General features: G+C 38.9%; 1 protein-coding gene across 1 annotated transcript in view; it reads left to right on the plus strand.

Moving 5' to 3' along the window:
• Positions 1–18,898, plus strand: part of LHFPL7 (LHFPL tetraspan subfamily member 7) — a 67,363-nt gene extending 48,465 nt beyond the window's left edge. The window contains exons 2-4 of the mRNA XM_073629531.1: positions 7,586–7,834; positions 12,053–12,191; positions 15,091–18,898. Coding sequence (XP_073485632.1) covers positions 7,625–7,834; positions 12,053–12,191; positions 15,091–15,350 — 609 coding nt within the window. The 5' untranslated portion in view covers positions 7,586–7,624 and the 3' untranslated portion in view covers positions 15,351–18,898. The remainder of the gene's footprint in view (positions 1–7,585; positions 7,835–12,052; positions 12,192–15,090) is intronic.
• The last annotated feature ends 624 nt before the right edge of the window (positions 18,899–19,522 follow it).

Raw genomic sequence — 19,522 nt, forward strand, 5'->3', positions numbered from 1 at the left:
GCATTGTGGGCGTGCGCGTGCCCGTGCCCACTGCGTGCTCCGTGACCGCGGGTCCCGCGGCCTCGATGTCCACCTCGTGCCCGTGATCGTATCACGGAGCGGAAGAACGGGGAGATGCCTTTTTAAACAAGGCATTTCCCTGTTCTGCCTAGTGACATGACAGAGATCACTGTTCCCTGTCATCGGGAGCAGTGATCGCTGTCATGTGAGTAGTAGCCCATCCCCCCCAGTTAGAATCACTCCCTAGGACACACTTAACCCCTTGATCCCCTCTAGTGTTTAACCCCTTCCCTGCCAGTGTCATTTACATAGTAATCAGTGCATTTTAATAGCACTGATTGCTGTATAAATGACAATGGTCACAAAATAGTGTCAAAAGTGGCTGATGTGTCCGCCATAATGTTGTAGTCACGATAAAAATCGCAGATCGCTTCTAATAAAAAAAAATTATAATAAAAATGCCATAAATCTATCCCCTATTTTGTAGACGCTATTACTTTTGCGCAAACCAATTAATATACGCTTATTGCGATTTTTTTTTTTACCAAAAATATGTAGAAGAATACATATCGGCCTAAACTGAGGAAAAAAATAGTTTTTTATATATTTTTGGGGGATATTTATTATAGCAAAAAGTAAAAAATATTGCTTTTTTTTTCAAAATTGTCGCTCTTTTTTTGTTTATAGCGCAAAAAATAAAAACCACAGAGGTGATCAAATACCACCAAAAGAAAGCTCTATTTCTGGGGAAAAAAGAACGTCAATTTTGTTTGGGTGCAATGTCGCATGACCGCGCAATTGTCAGTTAAAGCAACACAGTGCCGAATCAAAAAAGTGCTCTGGTCAGGAAGGGGGTAAATCCTTCCAGGGCTGAAGTGGTTAAAAAATACCTGGAATTTGAATTACTACACTAGGAGTTCCCCCTTTGTCTCTTCCTTTTGCTGAGCCTACTGTTGAGCATCCTAGGATCTTGGCTCCTAATATCCATCCATCCAATTGGGATAAAGTGCAGCCAGACCCCCATCTTGGGATCAGAATAGCTGGTAGGTGGGAGTGCACTTTTGGGTATGAAGATTTTGCTATCCACACTGAAATATGGATTTTTGTTGATACACAAGCATAAATGAACTTTTTGCACATGAGCACTTCTCTTCTTTTTTTCTGATAGACTTTACTGGATTATTTATGAATGTTTAACACAGTCTTATTTACAGTTTTTAAAATATATGATTTTCTTACTTGATTGAATTTATGCACTCTACATTGATAGCGCAACACGTTTTTCATTATTATTAATATGTATAATGTTTATGTGGACATTTTGTGAGTGCAGCTGTCACTGAGAATTTTTTTTTTTTTTTTTTTTTAGTATTTGGTGACACTTTTGCGCAACTTCTTTTTTGCTTTTAGTGAATGGTGGAAACATGTAATCCTCCAATATTACACAATAGTCTAACAAATTAAATCTTGCTACATCTTTTTTGACAAATACACATACACGCAGGATATCCTGATATTCATTAGCTTGGCTTTGTGGTTATTGAAAGTTTACAGTTTTCTTTAACCTTTTTTCAGAAAGCAAAATGTCATCAGTGCTTCTGGCAACCAAACAACCACCGGGGTCAATCATTTCTTAGACAAACTGACACCCACAGATATGGAGGCATTTCTTACAATGTTTGAAAGAACAACGGAAAGAGAAGAATGGCCCCCAATACTAGTTTAACTGCTCCCTTCTTATCGGAAGACTACCGATTAGCATAATATGTCCTTACTCCTGACAATGTTGGTGTCTGACAAGAGGTTGTCTGCATCCATGGAGATACAAGGACTTACTTGTAATGGTCATATGTACTGGGCTCACGAATAGCAGTGTGTGTGTAGCAGCCATTGTTCACATTCAGCCAATACATATTATTGTCATTAGCTTCTCTGTTTTAAAACCAGAGATCCAGCAGCTCGGATTCCTTTCCCCCCTCCTTCCTTCACCTTATACAATACACAAACTGTTAACTCATGCCAGGACCTTATCAATTCATTGATCAGACACACAGACCTTTACATTACCGAATCCACAATTTAAGTCTAGAAACGCTAATAAAACTTTCACTCTCGAAACCTGAGAAATCCAGAGAACTAACAGATACTGGTCGTAAATTGCCGCCTGCCAGCCAGCTCGTTACGCCCGCTCTGCTGCTTATCCCACTGTGAGGGAGCCTGGCACTGAGGTGACAGGAGCGTGCGGGCAGTCAGCAGGCAGGCAGGTGGGTCGGTGGCTGAGTGGACAGGCCAGTTGGCAGGTGAGCGGATTTGCTGGACAATCAGTGGGCCGGCAGGTGGCGGAGCAGCGAGATGACATCTCTCACCGCCCGCCCTGCATCACTGCAGTTCCACCCTCACTGTGCAGCTGCGATCAGCAGAGAGATTACATCATCTCTCTGCTGCCTGCCTTCACTCTGGGACACATCAAGTGACAATCCGCAATGTGTGGCAGGTGACGTTGTGGCAAGTGACAATTTGCAACGTGTGGCAAGTGACAATCCGCAATGTGTAGCAGGTGATGTGGCAAGTGACAATCCGCAATGTGTGGCAGGTGACATTGTGTCAAGTGACAGTCTGCAACATGTGGCAGGTGACATCGTGGCAAGTGACAATCCACAACGGGTGACAGGTGACGTGGCAAGTGACAATCTGCAATGTGTAGTAGGTGACGTTGTGGCAAGTGACAATCTTCAACGTGTGGCAGGTGACGTGGCAAGTGACAATCTGCAATGTGTAGCAGGTGATGTGGCAAATGACAATCTGCAACGTGTGGCAAGTGACAATCCGCATCTGAAGGCAGGTGACATGCTCAGGGCTCCCACTGATTCTGCATTATGGTGAGTTGAACTATTTAATTCTACATAACAATGTAATAATAGAAATATTGCACCTCAATCATTATTCTTTGCGATACGGCACTGCGTCGCTTTAACTGACAATTGCACGATCGTGCAACGTTGTACCCAAACAAAATTGATGTCCTTTTTTTCCCACAAATAGAGCTTTCTTTTGGTGGTATTTGGTCATCTCTGTGATTTCTATTTTTTGTGCTATAAACAAAAAAGACAGACAATTTAAAAAAAAAACCAATGTGTTTTCATTTTTGCTATGTTAAATATCCAAAAAAAAAACAAATTTCTTCATCAGTTTAGGCCAATATGTATTCTACATACTTTTGGTATAAAAAAAACGCGATTAGCATACATTGATTAGTTTGAGCAAAAGTTATAGCATCTACAAAATAGGGGATAGATTTATGGCATTTTTATTATTTTTTTTTTTTACTAGTACTGTCGGTGATCTGCGATTTTTAGAAGGACTGCGACATTGCGGTGGACAGATCGGACACTTTTGACACATCTTTGGGGCCATTGATATTTATACAGCAATCTGTGCTATAAAAATGCACTGATTACTGTGTAAATGTCACTGGCAGGGAGGGGATTAAATGTTTTCCCTGGGAGGTGTTTCTAACTGTGGGGGGATGGGACTGACTGGAGGAGGAGAGAGATCTCTGTTCCTAATCACTGGGAACAGCAGATCTGTCTCTCCTCCCCTGTCAGAATAGGGATCTGTCTGTTTACATTGTCAGATCCCCGTTCTGGCTCTCTGTGAAGAGATCGCGGGTGGCCGGGTGGACATCGAGGCCGCAAAGGTCCTTTCATACTCTTACATACATGTATAGAGCCATGACAGGTCCTCTTTATATTCCTACATACATGTATTGAGCCATAACACATCCTTTTTCACTCCTATACACATATATAGAGCCCTGACAGGTCCTTTTATACTCCTATATACATGTATAGAGCCATGACAGGTCCTTTTATACTCCTATATACATGTATGGAGCCATGACAGGTCCTCTTTATACTCCTATATACACGCATAGAGCCATGACAGGTCATCTTTATACTCCTATATACATGTATAGAGCCATGACAGGTCCTCTTTATACTCCTATATACATGTATAGAGCCATGACCGGTCCTCTTTATATGCCTCACATTATATATATATATGTGATAACCAAAGTGCAAATATGCCTGTGAATCACACACCGTGATACATCCAGTAACTAGTGACTGTAAAAAGTGACAATAGTGCAACAATTAGTTATGAATACTTAAAAATGAATATATAATTGAAAATAAATAATCACACTAGTAAAAAGTGCTATAACGTGCATCCATATGGTGATTGGTTGTATCAAAATTATTGTTCATAAAATCATATAGTGTTCATAAAAATATATAGTGGGACTCAATCCACTAAAACATATAGATAAATAAAAAGTGCTTCTATGTGCATATGTGTCATCCAATTATTTCAGTTCAAAAGTGCTTCTAAAGTCCATGTGATTTGGAAACTGCTGTGTACATAATCCAAAGCAAGCCACAGTGATCCATGCGATTTGGAAACTGCTGTGTAGATAATCCAAAGCAAGTCACAGTGATCCATGCGATTTGGAAACTGCTGTGTAGATAATCCAAAACAAGCCGCAGTGATCCATGCAATTAGGAAACTGCTGTGTAGATGATCCAAAGCAAGCCACAGTGATCACACTCAGGTGCCCCCCCCCCCCCCCCCCAGGTAGGTCACCTCTGAGCATGTGACTTTACACTTAAGCTTAGTCAATACACCCCTGTGAACCACCCCTGCGGCTCTGCAGTTTTACCCAGACTCCTGGACCCGTCAGCACTATACCTCGGTTGAGTAAAAAAGGACTGGATGGTGTAATAATGTTTTAACAGTTTATTAATCACATAAAACCCCCCTATGGGGCACTCACATAGTATAGGCGCATCAGTGCGCCACTTTGCATCAGGCAAACAGCATGTAAAGATACCAGATCGATATTGAGATGGTATGGGGTTCAGCAGGTGACCTGTCAGGAAAGAACCCCATACCATCCCAATTTTCATTAACATTGTCTCTAACGCTTTTAATACAAACTAAAAAAAAAAACCCTATCTCTTGAAGAGCGCTACTGTATGGTATAAATCCTCTGAACTTACTTGTCTGTGGTGACAGTGTATGTTACAGACGATTTTACTAAAATCATATTGGTATTGCTGAGATTGGGAGTTTCATCCTTCTCTGTAAAAAAAGGAGGTGGTGGCTGTTTAAGGGGTTAATTGCCTAGTTAACATAGGCCAGTAACAACCATGCTCAGGCTGCTGGCAGCTAGATTGGGTCCCAGAAGCTGGAAAATCTTTGTGCAGGGTGCAGCTGACAGTGGCATTGTTACGTAAGTGACAGCATTGTGTGAGATTGTCCATTGTCACATTGTCCATTGTCACAAGTTGGTGCAAAGGGCAGGGATCTGACATCGGCTTTCGTCAGATTACTCAGTCAGTGTCCATTACCACCATCAGTGGAACTTTTGAACAAAAGGTCAGACTGGTTAAGAAATCTGCTACACCCTTTGATAGTAGGATGTGACTATTTAAGGAACTATATGAAATTATCGGGAAGTAGGGGTCTGACCAAATTATTGGGTCAGACCTCACCATGTTGTCACTGCTATCCTCTCCACCTTGTCCAATCAGAGATTGCCTTGTGGTCATTTAAAAAATACAAGGATTACTATGAATAGCATCAATGCTTAGTGAGTGACCCTCTTTAGTCAGTATGCAGAGGGGAAGCGCTAGCACAGAACCTGGAAGATCAATGCTATCACTGCAGAAGCACCAACTACTAAAGTGATTTTCAGCTTCCCCTGCAGCGCATCAGGTATGACATATGCGTACTTACATTGTGCCCAGTTGTACAAATATAAGTATGCAAGACAGATATTTCCTGGAGTTTTAATCAAGGTTCAAATATGACACCTATCCTACATGGTCCTATGGTTGAGCTCATTGAATCCTTATACATCACCAATTCGAATATTAAAGGGGTATATATCCTTAGGCAAGGCCACCAGGGAGAAAAACACCTTTTCTACCCCAGATGAACACTTCCAGTACAAAGGAATGCCTTTTGGCTTTCAGACAGCTCCAGCCACGATCCAGTGTGGATAGATAGGTTGTTACTGCCCTGTTCGAGAGATGGACCTCAGTATATCGAGACAATACTGTCATTTTCAGTAGACTGGGAATCCCCTTTCCCCAAAGCAGTATTAAGTTGGCAATACACTTTTTTACACAGATTTTCAAATGAACGTCTCTAATATTCGTACAAAAACTCTTTGCACATTCAATGACTGGACTAATGTCATTCAAAAATTTCATTTGCTTTTAACAATCAATTTTGAAATGAATGTCATTTCCCGAATGTAAACTACATACACCATTACAAATTTGTTTGAGAAAAAATGTCCATCCTACTCAAATTTTTCATCACTGTGGTAGAAAATGAATGTCAATTTGACCCCGCTAACGATTAGAAATGAAATAAACATTCTCAAAACTAATTTCAAATGAAATTCTACTAGTGTACAGCCAGATTTAGACTCCCTGAGACTTCAGGATATACAGAGAACCCAGAATAATGTGAATACAAATCCAGAAAGGGCCTTCTTTGAGCTCAAGTCAGCACTGTGCCAACATCCTGGTAGCACAGTGGTAGCTCCCGACTTCTCCAAATAACTTGTCATCGAGATGGACACCTTTTATGTGGGACTAGTTGTTCCTTCACAAGTCACCTCCTGTGGTCTTTCTCAGTTGGAAATTAACCATGGCTGGGAGGAACTATGCTATAGTAGAACAAGAATGGTTGGCCATTGAGTGAGCCCTAGACGTGTTTCGGTAATAATACTTAGGTAGGAAGTTAAGGCATATCTCCAACAGTGCACTTCTGGCTTGGATGCAACAGAATAAAGTAACAGACACCAGGGTAACCTGGTGGTTCCTGATGCTCCAGGAATTCAGGTTTGTGTACACAGGACAAATGAAGGTAGAAAAAACAAACATCCTTATAATGTATAAGGTGGACCTGGAGATGTTTTCCTAAAAAAAACAAATTGGAGCAAACCCATCAGTCGTTTGAAGAAATCCAAATTGAGCTTTTCTACAGTCGAAGAGTTATTATACTCACCTTTCCAGTAGCTTAGTGCCAGTGCTGCACCTTCCATCACACTCTTCGGCATTTATAACTTTTGTGATTGTTAGATGCCTGTGTTCTCAGCCACACACTGCCTACAACTTTTGGAAATATTGTTGCATGACAGGGGGCACAGGCATCCAACACTACCAAAAGTGTTAAATACTGAATTGTCTAAAGGGGACTGTGAAAAAAAAACCCAAAGGTGCATAGGCTGATGGAAAGATGAGTTTAATACCTCTTCTATTGTGGAGAAGCTTCATTTGGATTTCTTTATGCGATAGAATCACTATAAGAAGAAATAATGATGGATTATGTGTGAAACAAATGGATTATTTTATGTATTTTAATTCACTTTGTTATACTATGAGTAGAAAAAAGGTAGTTATATAAAAGAAGACAGGGAGACAAGAAGACAGTTGCAAGCTTAAACAACTCATATGTGTAATTGGTGCCCTGTTTACATCATGCAGATATATTAAATTGTGTCTTTCAGGCTGTTACAAATGGCTGGATTTATTGATCCTTCTTCCTGATGGTGTCGTGTATGGGATCTCTTTGGGTGGCCCTCTCCTTCACTCTTTCTCTCATTTTAGGATTCAGTTTATTGTCCTCAGCATGGTTTAAAAATGATGACATATCTTTTGGAGTCTTTGTTCAATGCAGTGGCCAAATCAGTTCTCCATGTAACCAGACATGCATTGTTTTCAGGACCTTGGAGGAAATTCCTGATCTATTTTGGAAGGTAACTAGAGAAGCTTAAAGCAAACCTTCACCTTAAATACACACTTACTTTCCCCTGCCCCCCCCCCCCCCTCAGATTTTGATATTTTGCTTTCTACATTTACAGTATTTCTGTGCTGCGATGCGGTAATTCCATTTTTCTTGCCTAGGTGAAAATGTTTGCCCTCACACCCCCAGATTTTGAGGTGCACAAATGTGCCACAGAGTTTCGGGTCCCAGCAGAGCACTGCAGCACATCTGTGCACATACGGCAAAGGTGGAGCATTATGGAAGTCCAACATCTGGCTGTGTCTGTTCACACACAGACCCCCGCACGTGCAGATGTGCTGCAGGGCTCTACCGGGACCCGAATGGCAGGCAGAGCCCTTCAGCACATCTGGGCTTGCACTAGAGACTAAAGTTCCTGTTTAATTTACTGTTAATATTACATACAGTGCCTTGAAAAAGTATTCATAACCCTTTGAAATTTTCCAAATTTTGTCATGTTACAGCCAAACACGTAAATTTATTTTTGTGGGATTTTTTGTGCTAGACCAACACAAATTGGCACATAGTTGTGAAGTCGAAGGAAAATTATACATGGTTTTTAAAATTTTTTTTACAAATAAATATGTGAAAAGTGTGGTGTGCATTTGTATTCAGCCCCCCCCGAGTCAATACTTTGTAGAACCACCTTTCGCTACAATTACAGCTTCAAGTCTTTTTGGGTATGTCTCTACCAGCTTTGCACATCTAGAGAGTGAATGTATGCTTTGATCTAAACCAATCTATTGTAGCTCTGGCTGCATGTTTAGAGTCGTTGTCCTGCTGGAAGGTGAAACTCCGCCTCAGTCTCAAGTCTTTTGCAGACTCTAACAGGTTTTCTTCTAAGATTGGCCTGTATTTGGCTCCATCCATCTTCCCATCAACTCTGACCAGTTCCCTGTCCCTGCTGAAGAAAAGCATCCCCACAACATGATGCTACCACCACCATGTTTCACGGTGGGGATGGTGTGTTCAGGGTGATGTGCAGTGTTAGTTGTCCACCACACATAGCATTTGCGTTTAGGCCAAAAAGTTCAATTTTGTCTCATCTGACCAGAGCACCTTCTTCCACAGGTTTGCTGTGTCCCTCACATAACTTCTCGCAAACTGCAAACAGGACTTTTTATGGCTTTCTTTTAACAATGGCTTTCTTCTTGCCACTCTTCCATTTAAGGCTTAAGATTTGTGGAGTGAACAACTAATAGTTGTCCTGTGGACAGATTGTCCCACCTGAGCTGTGGATCTCTGCAGCTACTCCAGAGTTACCATGGGCTTCTTGACTGCTTCTCTGATTAATACTCTCCTTGCCGGCTTTTCAGTTTAGGTGGACGGCCATGTCTTTGTAGGTTTGCAGTTGTTCCATACGCTTTCCATTTTTGGATTTTTGCTCCGTGAGATGTTCAAAGCTCTGGATATTTTTTTTTATAACCTAACCCTGCTTTAAACTTCTTCACAACTTTATCCCTGACCTGTCTGATGTATTCCTTGGCCTTCACTATGCTGTTTGTTCACTAAGGTTCTCTAACAAACCCATGAGGGCTTCACAGAACAGCTGTATTTATACTGAGATTAAATTACACACAGGTGGACTCTGTTTACTAATTAGGTGACTTCTGAAGGCAATTGGTTCCACTAGAATTTACAAATAAATGGGCAAAACTCAGTTCCAAAAACCTTGACATGATATAGTACCAACATCCCTAAAGTTCAAAAAAAGCAAAAAATGGAGATAGGGGACTTTTAGGGTACATAAAAGAGTGAACATACTGGAATCTAAAAATTCAATTATTTCAAAAAGTTCATAAAAAGTGAAAAATACAGTGTATAACACAGTCATAGGTACATACACATTTGCCTATTAAATGACAGCGAAACAGACTGTAATTACATACAGATAAATAGATATTATGTCCACAATTTTCAACATGTTTCGCCGATGTGGCTTCATCAGGAAAGGGACATAATGCTTTATTTAGGAACCATAAAACCATGCATTCTTCCAAATCTTGGTGTATGAAAAGAAAAAAAAAAAAGAATATAAAGTTAATAAATAATATTTGTTCTCTATTATCGACACATACATAACGACAGAAAAAAAACCCCAAGAGAGGGGGGGGAGAGAAGGGCAATCCCCCCCTCTCTCTTGGGGTTTTGTTTTTCTGTCGTTATGTATGTGTCGATAATAGAGAACAAATATTATTTATTAACTTTATATTTTTTTTTTCTTTTCATACACCAAGATTTGGAAGAATGCATGTTTTTATGGTTACTAAATAAAGCATTATGTCCCTTTCCTGATGAAGCCACATCGGCGAAACATGTTGAAAATTGTGGACATAATATCTATTTATCTGTATGTGATTACAGTCTGTTTCGCTGTCATTTAATAGGCAAATGTGTATGTACCTATGACTGTGTTATACACTGTATTTTTCACTTTTTATGAACTTTTTGAAATAAATAATTTAAATTAGATTCCAGTATGTTCACTCTTTATGTGCCCTAAAAGTTTATTTACTTTTTTTTCCCACTAGACTTTAGTTAGAGGTATCAGAGTAAAGGGGGCTGAATACAAATTCACGCTACATTTTTCAGATGTTTATTTGTAAAAAATTTTGAAACCCATTTATTATTTTCCTTTCACTTCACAATTATGTGCCACTTTGTGTTGGTCTATCACATTAAATCCCAATAAAATACATTTACGTTTTTGGTTGTAAAATGACAAAATGTGGAAAATGTCAAGGGTATGAATACTTTTTCAAGGCACTGTATTTCAAGGTACTTTAATGTTAATATTGCATTGTTCCATGGATTTGAAGAAAAAATGGAAATCAGTATGTCAGTGAACTCTACATGTACTGAAATGGAAAAGGGGGTCTCCTCCCCTTCCATATTATAAACGTATAAGTCATAATTTATAGCTTTCACTAGAGGGGAACCTCCTGCTGGCAGCACAGTGGTGTAGTGGTTAGCACTTTCACCTAGCAGCAATAGGGTCGCTGGTTCAAATCCTGACACCATCTGCATGTTCTCCCTGTGCCTGCGTGGGTTTCCTCTGGGTACTCTGGTTTCCTCCCACACTGCAAAGACATGCTGGTAGGTTAATTAGATCCTGTCAAAAATTTGGCTAAATATGTGTATGTGTTTGTAAGTATGTTAGGACCCCATGGGGCAAAGGACCGTGCTATACCGCAGATGGACACCGGTGGCAAAAAGCGCCCTGAGGCGATTCAGTTCGCATAGGTTGCGCTATATACAAGTCACTCATTCATTCAAAATCTGGTGGCACATAGCCATGATATAATGCAATGGTTCTCTACGGGAGCCACTGCATTTCTATGCTTGAACCTGGTTCTGTTTAGCACTTCTGTTTCAATGGTATTTGCACTGGCATTGTGGTAGATAACGATGCCACTAGTTTACCACAGGCAGTGGCACCAGGAGAGTAAAAGATTTATTTTTCTTGGAAATTCCATCAAAATCGGTCAATATGTAATTTTGTAAGTATGAGCAATTTAATGCACCAGGGGCCAGCTGTGCAAGCTATGCATCTGAGTGCTAAGTTGAGAAATTTTAAATTTAGAAGATGAAAAGAACAGTTTCCACAAAAGAGGAAGTGTGTGGTTAAGGAAGAGTAGAATATGGCAATTATTTAGGAAATCTTTAACCTAATATTATGAAATGGAAGCACGTAACTACTGATGCTAGATTCACATCTAAGTACAAATAACACGAGCACAATAGGTCATCTTAAGATGATTGAATGATACCCATTTTTGAGATTCAGTATTTATCATATCATGTACTGTAAACAATCTCATTTCTCCTACAATTGGACATGCTTTTTTATATGGTTTTGACAATGGTGGATATTAGATTTTATAATCTAATATCATAATTAAGGTAACTGTGCTATACGATTTGTTTCTAAATTCTTCTCAGAGAGTTCCTAAATGGAAAGGCTGGGTATCAGTAGTAAACTATAGAAGTGTGACTTTGTCCTCACATTTTACCACATCAATTCCTCGCCCCCCCTATATTCTGCTGCTATGTTAATATTTGATCAGCTGCAAAGGTGAATACAGTATATTAGCAGGTACTTAAACTTTATTTCAGTCTAAAATATGCTGTTATGATATGATAGTCTGATGTACTTTCAATGTGAAATGTAATTAATTTCCTCATGTTTTAGGTTGCAGCCGTGATACTGTTTGCTGGTTGGCTGCTGATGAGTTTTGGAGCATTACTTGTTTTGTCATGGACAATCATACCTACAGGGATATGTCAAAGAAGGGTGTGTACTCCAGCCAGATACACACAGATCACTGCAGGTACTTAACAACATTTCTTAATTTTCACACTGTATGGAAAGAATCAAAATGTATTCAGACAAAAGGAATGTAGATATTTAAAAATACAAAAGTGGTCAGGAAAATAGGATTTTTGTATTCGCCATACAATCCTATTCTCAGAGTCCATTGAGGGACACAGCTTGATATCAAGAGAACCCAGCATTACATTACTAACTCCAGGATAAATAGACAATAGGCACATAGAAAACTGAAGGACAATCCTCTTGAGACTACAGCCCCCTCCCACCTGTCCAGTTGTAGCAAGCGGTCCAAAGAGAAAGCAATAGGATATTAGAGACGGGAGCTGTGCCCTGAATGGACTCAGAGAAAAGGATTTTATGGTGCGTACACAAATCCTATTTTCTTCATCATGCACCAAGGGACACAGCTTAATGGTAAGATACCTAGGGACCTACAAAAGCAGTCCAAACTGTGGGAATAGCACACCCAACAACATGGGTGCACCAACCCAATAGGAAAATTACAAAAAAGGAAACCAAGGGCATCAATTAGTTGCTTGCAGAAATCTTCAGCTGAAACTATCTATGCAAGCAGACATACCGACTTTCTAGAACAAGGTTGTAGTATTACAATTTTGTGACATCAAGGCTCAGTGACTAAAAGCCCAAGAACTACTAACTGCAATAGTGTAATTTGCTTTAATGGAAGAAAAGGAAAAACTTGGCAATGGCAGAAAACGAATTACTCTCACCAAATCCAGGCAAAGGAGAGAAATATCCTTGGGGTGAACTGATGCCAGACACAGGAAAGATGCTTATAAGTCACTTGCAGAAACATAATATCTTAATGAGGGTGAAAAACAGAAACCACTAAGGGCAACCATACATGGATTGAAATTTAGCAGGTTCAGCAGGGACCTTAAGAATCTGGAGAATTGGTCAGAGACCAAAAACCTGATAACGGGAGACCTGATAACTGGTCAGAATAGGATCCAGTGAGGTAACAAAAGATTAATTGCTCATAACTCTAGGATGTTCATTGTAAGCTTATTCCTGAGACCAACAACCCCAAAGATACAAATGATCCAGAACTCCATCCCAATCCAGAATATTGGCATCTATTGCAACAATCTTTCTATGTATAGGAGGAAAATCCATCCTCCGACAAAGCTGGGGACAGAAGCTACTATGACAGAGATATCTAGGTCAAGGATGTAACAATCAGCTAGTCTTGAGAGACTGCATTTATTCCATGTCATGACAATGTTCCATTGCAAAGTTCTGGAGTGGAATTAAGTTAGTAGGACTGCTTTGAAGGTAGAAGCCATCAACCAGCACTGTGCAGGGAAAACTGATGTTGGGATTGAATTTGCTGAACCTGATTCTGCAGTTTCATCCACTTATCGTGGGGTAAAAAGACCGCTGCATGAGTGGTATCCAGGAGGCCCAATTACTCCAAGTAATGTGATAGAATCAGCGAAGACATCTCAAAGTACAGGGTCCATTTCAAGTCTTCCAAGGATCACATCATGCCTGACACATTGAAATTCAGGGTCAGAGAAGTTTGTTCTTGCACCAAAAGCTGGTCATCCAGGTATCTGAATACTATTATACTTCTGAGATGAAGGTCTAGAACCAATGCAAGGAACTTTGTGAGCACTCCAAGGCAAGGCCAAAGGCAAGAGCCACAAACTGATAGTGATTGTTGCCCACATCAAAGCAAATAAATCATTGATGACCTCCAGAAAGATAGGAGAATGTGTACATCTTTTATTTCAATGGATACCAAGTGATGAAAGCAATAACTGACCAAACAAATTTCATCCAAAACTTCTGAGGTATTGAGAACCATTAAATTCAACATAGTATGAAGGCATCCTTTTGGTTTTGGAACTGTAAACAGGTTCGCAAAAAAAAAACAAAAAAACTTGAAGTTCACAGAGAGAACACCAATATAATTAATGAACAAGGAAAAGATGCAATCATTGGCTAACTGGAGAGATTTCCAATATCCAACCTGAAACTGCCAGTATTTAGTCAATAGAGAAGGAAAATGAAAATTCTCCTAAGGACACTAAGAAAACTGGCCAGTTCTAAGATGAGGTGTGTCTATAGCCTATGGGGAGCTGGTCTTCGTTTTTCTATGTGCCTAATGTCCATTTCTAGTGCAGATGGCAGAATAGCCCTAGGTCTCCTAATATAAAGCTGTGTCACTCAAATGATGATAGAGACATTATTTTTTTGGTTGAATACATCACTACCAGCCAAAATATAGCATCATGGTGCAACTATTCATATATAATATCACTTTGTAAGTGGTATGATATCTGATTGGTCAGATTAATGTAAACAATGGAATGGGGGGATGCCTCTTTAGCTACCATCAATCCTTCATAAGGGAAAGACCTATATGTATAAATGCAGGAAAGAGTCAGAACCAGCTGAAGAACCTGTGGACACCAAAAAAAAATAACAGACATAAGTTGGACATATTGCAAATTGTGGCATGTTGGTGTAGAACAGCCTTTCTCAACCTTTTTTCCCTAGAAGAACCCTTGTAATAAGTTTCTTGTCTCAGGTTACCCCTGCTAAAACCATTTTATTAGGAGTCAGTGGAAAAAAATAACAGTTACACTGATGGTAAGTGGGAAAATGCCCCCTTAAGTGGTTGTCAGAATGCTACCTTTACAGACATCTAGAACAATTGGTGTCATGCCACTGACTTTGCCATATATTGTTGGCCCATGGAACTATACAGGCACCATCAAATGGGAGGTCATTCGGTCATAGCTCAAAGAACCTCTAGAAACCTCTGGAGGAACCGTAGGGTTCCATGAAAACCTGGTTGAGAGTGGCTGGTATAGATTAAATGTACCTTACAATTTCTCTGAAGTGATATCTTTGCTTACCTTTTGCAGTTGCAGTTACTGTCCTTGGTCTTATCCTCTTCCCTTTGAGTCTTCGTTCTTCATTTGCAAATCGGATTTGTGACTCATCATATGTCTACAAAAGCGGAAGCTGTTCCCTTGGTTGGGGATACATGATGGCCATTATAACTGTGATGCTCTCCTGCTTCCTTCCAATCATTGGTCGTTATAATTTGAATGAAATGAAGACCAAGATATTGAGGTCTAAGCTATCCCAGAGTATGCTGCCTTGTGAGAACCACAGATACTGAGTGCCACTGATCACTATTGTTCTCCCCTAAGATAAACCAGCACCCTAGCTACAATGCTGTGAAAAAGTATTTGCCGTCTTTCAGATTTTTGTTTTTTTTTGTTTTGCATATTTGTCACACCTAAATGACTCAGATCATCAAACACATTTTATTATCACACAAAGATAACTCAAGTAAATACAAAATGCAGTTTTTAAATGATGGTTTCATTTATTAAGGCAAAACAATTGTCCAAACCTGCCTGGCTTTATGTGAAAAAGTAATTACCCCCCAAACCTAATAACTGGTTGTGCCACACTTGGCGGCAACAACTTCAATCAAGCGTTTGCGATAACTGGCAATGAGTCTTTCACATTGCTGTGGAGCAATTTTGGCCCACTCTTTGCAGAATTGTTTTAATTTGGCTACATTGGAGGGTTTTCCAGCATGAATGGCCTGTGTAAGGTCATGATACAGCATCTCACTTGGATTTAAGTCCGGGCTTTGACTAAGGCACTCCAAAACCTAAATTTTGCTTTGTTTGAGCCATTTGGAGGTGGACTTGCTGTTGAGTTTAAGGTCAAGAATTGATGGCCGGGCATTCTCCTTTAGGATTTTCTGGCTCAGAATTCATGGTTGCATCAATTGTGGTTAAGTCGTCCAGGTCCTGCAGCTACCACCACGTCTGACTGTTGGTATAATGTTCTTATTATGAAATGCTGTATCAGTTTTATGCAAGATGTAACAGGACGCACACCTTCCAAAATGTTAAATTTTTATCTCATCAATCCACAGAATATTTTCCTAAAAGTCTTGGAGATAATACAAAAGTTTTTTGGTAAATGTGAGATGAGCCTTTGGCCTTTGAACTCTCCCATGGATGCCCTTTTTGCTCTGTCTCTTTCTTATTATTGAATCATGAACACTGATCTTACCTGAGGCAAGTGAAGCCTGCATTCTTTAGATATTGTTCTGGGTTCTTTTATGACCTCCTGGATGAGTTGTCGTCATGCTCTTGGAGTAATTTTTGTAGGCCAGCCACTCCTAGGAAGGTTCACCACTGTTCCAAGTTATCTCAATTTGTGGATAATGGCTCTCCCCGTGGTTCACTGGAGTTCCAAAGCCTTAGAAATGGCTTTGAAACCCTTCCTAGACAGATACATGTACATTACTTTGTTTCTAATCTGTTCCTGATTTTTTTTAGATTGTGGCATGATGTGTGGCTTTTTGTGATCTGTTAGCATGCTTCACTTTGTCAGACAGCTTTTATTTATGTGATTTCTTGATTCAACAGGTCTGGCAGTAATCAGGCCTGGGTGTGGCAAGTGAAATTTAACTCAGCTTTCCAAAAAAAATGTGGTTAATCACAGTTCATTCATGATTCAGCATGGGAGAGGGCAATTACTTTTTCACATAGGGCCAGGCAGGTTTGAACAGCTTTTTTTTCCCTTAATAAATTAAATAATAATTTAAAAACTGCATCTTGGATTTACTCGGGTTATCTTTGTGTAATATTAAAATTTGTTTGATGATCTGAATCATTTAAGTGTGAGAAATATACAAAAAAAAAAAATCAGGAAGGGGGCAAATACTTTTTCACAGCAGTGTATGTCAAGCAATGATCCCTTCTTTCCTCCATAGGTATAAACATGCATTTTTGGCCCATTTTATATTTACGTTTTTTAAAAGATTCTTCAGTGGTTGAATTGTCTTTAGACTGTGACTTATGTCTGGTGTTACTTTTGACGTCAAACTTCGATTCAATTTTAGTCATAGTCTTTTGACTAAAATGCCATTTTAGTTTTAGTCATATTTTAGTCATCTGAATTGTTTTAGCTTTAGCTGTATTCTAGTCAACTAAAACCTTCAGTACATTTTAGTTGACTAAAATCGAATGGGTTTAGTTAAATTGCAATGCGTTATTTAACCACTTGCTGACCAGGACCTTTCTGGAATATTTTGCTTACACGTTTAAATTCATATTTTTTGCAAAAAAAAAAAATTACTTAGAGCCCCCAAACATTATATATATATATATATATATATATATATATATATATATATATATATATATATATTTATTTTTATAGCAGGGACCCTAGAGAATGAAATGGTGATTGCCGCAATATTTTATGTCACACTGTATTTGCGCAGCGGTCTTGCAAATGCAATTTTTCTGGAAAAAAATACACTTTAATGGAAAAAACAAACAAAACACAATAGTTACCCCAATTTTTTGTATAATGTTAAAGATGATGTTACGCTGAGTAAATAGATACCCAACATGTCATGCTTTAAAATTGCGCACGTTCGTGGAATGTGACAGACGACAGTACTTAAAAATCTCCATAGGCGATGCTTTAAATTGTTTTACAGGTTACATGTTTAGCGTTACAGTGGCGGTCTTGCTCTAGAAATGTTGCTCTCACTTTGATGATATTGGCGATGTGTGGTTTGAATACCGTTTACATATGCGGGCACAACGTAAATATGTGTTCGCTTCTGTGCGCAAGCACGGAGGGATGGGGCGCTTTACATTTTTTTTCTAATTTACTTTTTATTTTTACACTGTCCCTTTATTTTTTTTATCACTTTTGTTCCTTTTACAGGGAATTTAAACATCCCTTATAATAGAAATAAGCTTGACAGGTCCTTTTTATTGAGAGATCTGGGGTCAAAAAGAACCCAGTTCTCTCTTTTACCTGTAAAAACAAAATAAAAAAAAAGTTTGACGTTTTTTTTTTTTTTGAAAATAATCTATTTAAGCACGTGAAATGGAAGTGACGTCATAGGTCACTCCAGTCCTCCAAGGAAATAGAGACGAGTGGGGGCGATCTTGCCCTCACTTGACCTCCTGCCCTGCAAACGGCCGCACTGGATCGCTTCTGGGTTTACCGATGGCTCTGGTAAGCTTGGAAACGGCCGGGAAGCGGCAGGAGGGGCACCTCTCCCGCCACCTATAAAATCTGCCCACGGGACTACTTTTTTCTTGTAGAGAATCGCCCACAATAAATAACAATACCAGGGTTATGGCAACTAGCTACTGTCATAACATAGGTATTTAATGTCAAAGTAATGATGCATATTTACTGTGGGCAGTCGGCAAGTGGTTTTAAGCATTTCTCTAGAATTCTCAAACTCATTATATACTCCTAGAGTAAAACTCTAATAACCTGTTATTATTTATGGTATTAAGGTTTGAACATGCACTGCAGACATAGATTTAGCCGTTGTGATATATAAAATCTTTACAAATAGAACCAATTTTCATAAACAAAAATATTGCTTTTTGACAAACAGAAATGCAACTTTAAAATATAAAAAACAAAAAAAAACTGTAAACCCTATTGGCTGTAATGCTATTGCACATATGACCTGAATATATTACAAACATTCGGTCACCTGCGAAACTAGTAGGGAACCAAATCAATTTCGAGAATTGCTTCAATAGAAAATACATGTTGGGAGTACCCTGAGTATTTGCTCTTTGAAATACAATTTTTTCCTAATTGTTTTTTTTAATGTACCTTGTATGTCATTTTTATGTAATAAATAGTTTTTTTACATTATTCATTTTGTTTGTTATTAGTACTGGGACAGTCCATCATTTATTGAATGATGAATTTATTGAGTTTGGGTTCAGATTTTTGGACAGCCTCAGCAACTGTTCTATCTTCCCACTCTCATTTTCCTCCTCTTCTATACATTAATTTGGATGATGGTACTATTAAAATTTTTAATTACAAAAAAATCTTATATGAAGCTATACTCGTAATTTAATATTACCAACATTAAATATTAAGCAAAAATAATAAGAAAAGCCTTTTTAATTTTTTTTCTTTCAGCAGCTTAGTAGATGCCCCCTACTTATTCTTATGTGGTAATGCAATGAATTTTTAAAGTTTAATGTGCTATTATTATAAGCTGGGGATTGATATACTGAGACTCAAAGGAGAGAAATACTGGACTTTATAGCCACATGAATAAAATGTAACAATTTATTGGTCTACATTAAAAATATTTTGTATACAATACAGTAGTAGGAATAATAAAAGAATTATTAAAATGTATTTTTGGACAGAATGTGGATTCCCTAGAGCAGTGATGGCAAACTTTGGCACCCCAGATGTTTTGGAACTATATTTCTCATGATGCTCATGCACTCTGCAGTGTAGTTGAGCATCATGGGAAAT

The sequence above is a fragment of the Aquarana catesbeiana genome, linkage group LG01, assembly GCF_042186555.1.
Source record: "Aquarana catesbeiana isolate 2022-GZ linkage group LG01, ASM4218655v1, whole genome shotgun sequence".
Classification (NCBI taxonomy): Eukaryota; Metazoa; Chordata; class Amphibia; order Anura; family Ranidae; genus Aquarana; species Aquarana catesbeiana.